General features: G+C 40.9%; 1 protein-coding gene across 1 annotated transcript in view; it reads left to right on the top strand.

The window, feature by feature from the left end:
- The window catches only part of CAGE1 (cancer antigen 1), a 39,743-nt gene continuing 33,848 nt past the window's right edge, over positions 209–6,103 (top strand). The window contains exons 1-2 of the mRNA XM_018039048.1: positions 209–301; positions 5,268–5,788. Coding sequence (XP_017894537.1) covers positions 289–301; positions 5,268–5,788 — 534 coding nt within the window. The 5' untranslated portion in view covers positions 209–288. The remainder of the gene's footprint in view (positions 302–5,267; positions 5,789–6,103) is intronic.

Raw genomic sequence — 6,103 nt, 5'->3', positions numbered from 1 at the left:
CCGGGCCTGCTGACCCTGAGGGCTTACGCCTTGTAAGCCCTCAACTGTGCGAATGGAGACCTGGAGGCGTCCTTCGCCGGGCCCGCGGGCACGTCTGAGGAGACGTCGGAAGGTCCGAGGGCCGGAACTGGGCAGCCGCGGCCGGGCGGACGTCACACAGGGGCGTTCCAGCGTGTCCGCACCCCGGCGGCCAGGCGTTGAAGAAAAAGATTGAAAGCGTTCTCCCCCGCGGTAGAGCCCAGTACGCTGGGAGGAAGCCCGAAATCCTTATTTCGGATCCGAGACTCTATGGACCCTGAAAGTGAGCACACTTTTGCGACCTAAAAAGTTTCTTACGATGTTGTGAGGTGAAAGTAAGATGAGTGCTTTTCAGAAGTTAAACTTTGACTGAAAATTCAACTTGAGGATTTTTGCCAATAACCCCAGTGACACCTCTTTTCATTCCTGTCCTAAAACAGCTTAGAAGTATTTCTGGAATATCTATCCAATCACTTGAATAAGTTTTTTTGTTATGTGTGGCAGAAGTCGGGGGAGGACAGAATGAAAGATGAAAAAAGTAAGCCTAACTAAAAGGAAAAAAAAAAGAATTTGTAGATCATGCCATAGGAACAGAGTTGTAAAAGTTATAATTGAAAGTTCTGGGTTCGCAGACAAAATTTTGAAGAAATAAGGGCCTGGTAGTTTTTTGTTCTTGGAGAACTAAAGGATGCTTTAGTCCGCCTCCACCGCAGCCCACACAGCATTTATATATTTGGAACACAGTAGAAAAAGTGAGTATAAAGTCGGATCTTTCACCAATCCCTACTAGGCTGCTTGGCTCACTGGCTTTTTTATACTTTACCAAATGATGACAGATTTGAAAAAATTAAACCTCAATGAATTATTTATTAATTTGATAGTTCAATAAAAGAACCCAAGAAAATTACTAAATTGTGTTGATAAAAATATATCACTGGGGTGCAGGATTTAGTCAACATATTCTCTAAACACTGGTTGGTTTACTGAAGGGGATATTGAAAAACCTTAAGTGGATTCTTTTTGTTTTGTTGCTGTTCAGTTGCTAAGTCATGTATTTGCAACCCCATGGACTGTAGCCCACCAGGGTTCTCTGTCCCTGGGATTCTCCAGGCAAGAATACTGGAGTGGGTTGCCATTTCCTTCTCCAGGACTCCTCTTGAGGTCTGTATAATATGTGAGTTCCGACACTAATACCCTTGAAACAATGGTGAAGACTAAAATAGCAAACAAATAATGTGCTCAACTGTGAGATAGAAAGTTAAAGACATTGTAGGAATTTTAAAACTAGATGAATGATGAATAGGAAAGTTTTAGAAAGAGAAGCACCTGCCAGAGCAGACTATTGAAGTCATAAGGCGCACGATCTGTTTGCAGGAGAGTAAGCCTGATCTGACTGGAGCAGAAGACTGGGTGGGTACTGTGGGTTCCCGCTACATAAGGCCTAGAAAGTCAAACAGAAGAACTGGATTCCGGGTAATGTGATTGGGCAAGTTTTCTACTCTCATACCCTGACAAACCTGAGGAGGTCATGAGAATGTGGACCAGGATGATGCCACAGTGAGGGAAAGAAAGCATGGGTTATGAAAAACATCTTTAAAGGAGAAAAGGACAGGACCTGGAAGCTGAGTAGCCCATGGGTGATTAGGTAGAAGAATGTCAAAGACGGCTGGTTTTCAAGCCCAAGTGCCTTAGAGGATAAGCATGGTGTAGGGAAGGGAGGAAAAACTGAAGTGTAATGCTGGGTTTCACGTGGTAATGAGGTGATAATATCAAGTACATAGAAACAGTGTTTTGCAGATGCTGACAGGTCTCTGATAATAGTAAGTCTTTTGATTAACAGGTCTCTGATAATAGTAAGTATCTTTTGATTAAGTGAGAGATCCTTTCACCTTCTGGGTCCCAATACTTCTTTTTGTACAAATCATTATTTACTACCATACAAAGGTAGTAAACGCAAAGGAGAAATGGAGATATACCCATCTGAATGCAGAGTTCCAAAGAAGAGCAAGGAGGGAGAAGAAAGCCTTCATAAGTGATCAATGCAAAGAAATAGAGGAAAACAATAGAATAGGAAAGACTAGAGATCTCTTCAAGAAAATTAGAGATACCAAGGGAACATTTCAGGCAAAGATGGGCACGATAAAGGACAGAAATGGTATGGACCTAACAGAACCAGAAAATAGAGGTGGCAAGAATACACAGAAGAACTGTATAAAAAAGATCTTAATGACCCAGATAACCACCATGGTGTGATACTCATCTAGAGCCAGACATCTTGGAATTTGAAGTCAGGTGAGCTTTGGGAAGCATCACTACAAACAATGCTACTGGAGGTGATGGAATTCCAGCTGAGCTGTTTAAAATCATAAAAGATGATGCTGTGAAAGTGTTGCAGTGAATATGCCAGCAAATTTGGAAAACTCAGTAGTGGCCACAGGACTGGAAAAGGTCAGTTTTCATTCCGGTCCCAAAGAAAGGCAGTGCTAAAGAATGTTAAAACTACTGCACAGTCATACTCATCTCATATGCAAGCAAAGTAATGCTCATAATTTTCCAAGCTGGGTTTCAATAAATTGAGAACTTTCAGATGTTCAAGCTGGATTTAGAAAAGGCAGAGGAACCAGAGGTCAGAGTGCCAACATCAGTTGGGTCATAGAAAAAGCAAGAAAATTAAAAAATGATCTGCTTCATTGACTATGCTAAAACCTTTGTGTGGATCACAACAAGCTGTGGAAAAGAGATGGGAATACCAGACCACCTGACCTGCCTCCAGAGAAACCTGTGTGCAGGTCAAAAAACAACAGTTAGAACCAGACATGGATCAATGGACTGATTCCAAATTAGGAAAGGACTATATCAAGGCTGTATATTGTCACCCTGCTTATTTAACTTTTTAAAAAAATTTATTTATTTTTTTAATAATTTTAAAATCTTTAATGCTTACATGCGTTCCCAAACATGAACCCCCCTTCCGCCTCCCTCCCCATAACATCTCTCTGGGTCATCCCCATGCACCAGCCCCAAGCATGCTGTATCCTGTGTCAGACATAGACTGGCGATTCAATTCTTACATGATAGTATGCATATTAGAATGCCATTCTCCCAAATCATCCCACCCTCTCCCTCTCCCTCTCCCTCTGAGTCCAAAAGTCCGTTATACACATCTGTGTCTCCTTTGCTGTCCTGCATACAGGGTAGTCATTGCCATCTTTCTAAATTCCATATATATGTGTTAGTATACTGTATTGGTGTTTTTCTTTCTGGCTTACTTCACTCTGTATAATCGGCTCCAGTTTCATCCATCTCATCAGAACTGATTCAAATGAATTCTTTTTAACGGCTGAGTAATACTCCATTGTGTATATGTACCACAGCTTTTGCAGAGTATACATCATGTGAAATGCCAGGGTGGATGAAGCACAAGCTGGAATCAAGATTGCCAGGAGAAGTATCAATAACCTCAAATACACAGATGATACCACCCTTATGGCAGAAAGTGAGGAACTAAAGAGCCTCTTGATGAAAGTGAAAGGAGAGTGAAAAAGTTGGCTTAAAGCTCAACATTCAGAAAACGAAGATCATGGCATCTGGTCCCATCACTTCATGGCAAACAGATGGGGAAACAATGGAAATAGTGTCAGACTTTATTTTCTTGGGCTCCATAACCACTACAGATGGTGACTGCTAGCCATAGTATTGAAAGACGCTTGCTTCTTGGAAGAAAAGCTATGACAGATCTAGACGGCGTATTAAAAAGCAGAGACATTACTTTGCTGACAAAGGTCCATCTAGTCAAAGCTATGGTTTTTCCATTAGTCATGCATGGGTGTGAGAGTTGGACCATAAAGATGGCTGAGCATTGAAGAATTGATGCTTTTGAACTGTAGTGTTGGAGAAGACTTTTGAGAGTCCCTTGGACTGCAAGGAGATCAAACCAGTCAACCCTAAAGAAATCAGACTTTAATATCATGGGAAGGACTGATGCTGATGCTGAAGCTGAAGCTCCAATACTCTGGCCACCTGATGCGAAGAGCTGACTCACTGGAAAGAACCCTGTTGCTGAGCAAGATTGAAGTGGGGAGGAGAAGGGGATGACAGAGGGTGAGATTTTTGGATGGCATCACTGACTTGATGGACATGAGTTTGACCAGGCTTTGGGAGATGGTGAAAGACAGAGAAGCCTGGAGTGCTACAGTCCATGGGGTCGCTAAGAGTTGGACACAGCTGAGCGACTAAACAACAACAACCATATAAAGTTACTGTGACTTTGTACCATACTCAGACTAGTTTTTTATTTTTCCAATAACTTTCACAAATGACATTTTAGATATTACCCCCTCATACCCCCCCCAAAAAAAAGACACCCAAACACAGGCCCACCAACTTAAGTATGGGGCTTCCCTGATAGCTCAGTGGTAAAGAATCCGCCTGCAGTGCAGGAGACACAGGAGATGTGGGTTCAGTCTCTGGGTTGGGAAGATCCCGTGGAGGAGGGCAGAGCAACCCAGTCCAGAATTCTTGTCAGGAAAATCCCATGGACAGAGAAGCCTGGTGGGCTACAGTCCATGGGGTCACAGTCGGACACCACTGACCGACCAAGAAACAACAGCAGCAGCTTCAGTATAGCAGTTCTCTCTGGGTGGGGAAGAGGAAGGAATTTAGATAGAAAGGAAGGGATATTTATTTGAAACACTTCTTTGCATGTTGTCTTTATTTGCTTCTGATTTTTAAAAATATTAAATCTGAATAACTTTTCATATTCAGAAACAAATAGTATTCTAGAATCCCAGCTGTACTGCTTGCCAGCTGTGTCCCAGCAAGTGACTTAATATCTCTTGTTTCCATTTCCTTATCTGTAAAAATGGGTAATAACAGTACCTAGTTCATGAGATTGTTGTGAAGTTAAGTATGTTTATGTGTGTTTGCTATTACTGTACACTGTGTGTTTTTATTCTTTTGAAGCATTTTAAAATTAGAGTAAACAGAAGAATTTTGAAGATGTCTTAGAATTTGTTACAATGGTATTTGACAAAAATGAACTGTAAGAAGCTTCTTTGTGGTAGTCACTTGATGACTTTTTCCTTCATGTAAAAAAGTTTTATTGCAGCTGCTAGCACAAATAAACTTAATGAAAAATGTTGAACTTATAATTCTTAAATAGTCCAACAATGTATTTCATAAATGTGAATGTAACTGTTAATGCATAAATTTAATGCTAATCTTATTTTCATCTTTCTTTTTCTAATGAGATGTCAACATTGGAAATTACTCACAGAATGTACTCACTCAACCAATTGACAACAGCATTTCTTCCTTGAGACAATTTGAACCCCTTTGCCAATTTCATCAGACAGACTCGTTTAATAATGAAATAGCATTTCAAGATCTGACGGAAAGCTTATCTTACACAGAGGAGCCAGAATTACAGCATTATGTATGTGATTATGCAGAAGACACCAATATGCAGGAAGACTCATTTAAGGAAGAAAACCCGATGGGATCTAGCACTTTCACACATACAGATCAATTTGCTCTTGAGTGTGTCAGACAGCCTTCTAGAAGCCCACCTCTAATCCAATGCAGTGAAGAGACACTGAAATTCATGGAAATGCCACTGGCTAATAGTACTGCCATGGAATCTGCCCTCAATCCTAGTCAGTCTCAAGACTTCTTGTGTGAGAAAGAAGTACACAGTGGTGTTGAACAACCATTTTATAAAGAAAATAACTTTAACCTGCTTGATGTGAGAGCTAATTATGAAACAGAGGAGGTAAGATGTTTAATAATCCATAGAGTATTAAAGGAAGTGTTTTTAGAAAACAAAACATTACTGCTTATAACCTGAGGCTTTTGGAAGTAGTCCTAAATCATCAGCATGAGGGACATTGCTTCGCTGGAGGAACTGCCTTCTGAGATCTTCCTCAATTTAGAAACACTCCTTTCTAATGAAGTAAAATCCATACTTGGAGATTAGCTCTACCACATGATAATTTCTTTGAGGGTCAGGGTGCTGTCTTACTCATCCTTTTATGCACCCCAACATCTGCATGATGCCTTGAGTATATCAATGCTGAGCTTTTATGGC

The sequence above is a fragment of the Capra hircus genome, chromosome 23, assembly GCF_001704415.2.
Source record: "Capra hircus breed San Clemente chromosome 23, ASM170441v1, whole genome shotgun sequence".
Classification (NCBI taxonomy): Eukaryota; Metazoa; Chordata; class Mammalia; order Artiodactyla; family Bovidae; genus Capra; species Capra hircus.
Note: the sequence above shows the minus strand (reverse complement) of the source record. Positions and strands in the feature narration are given on the sequence as shown.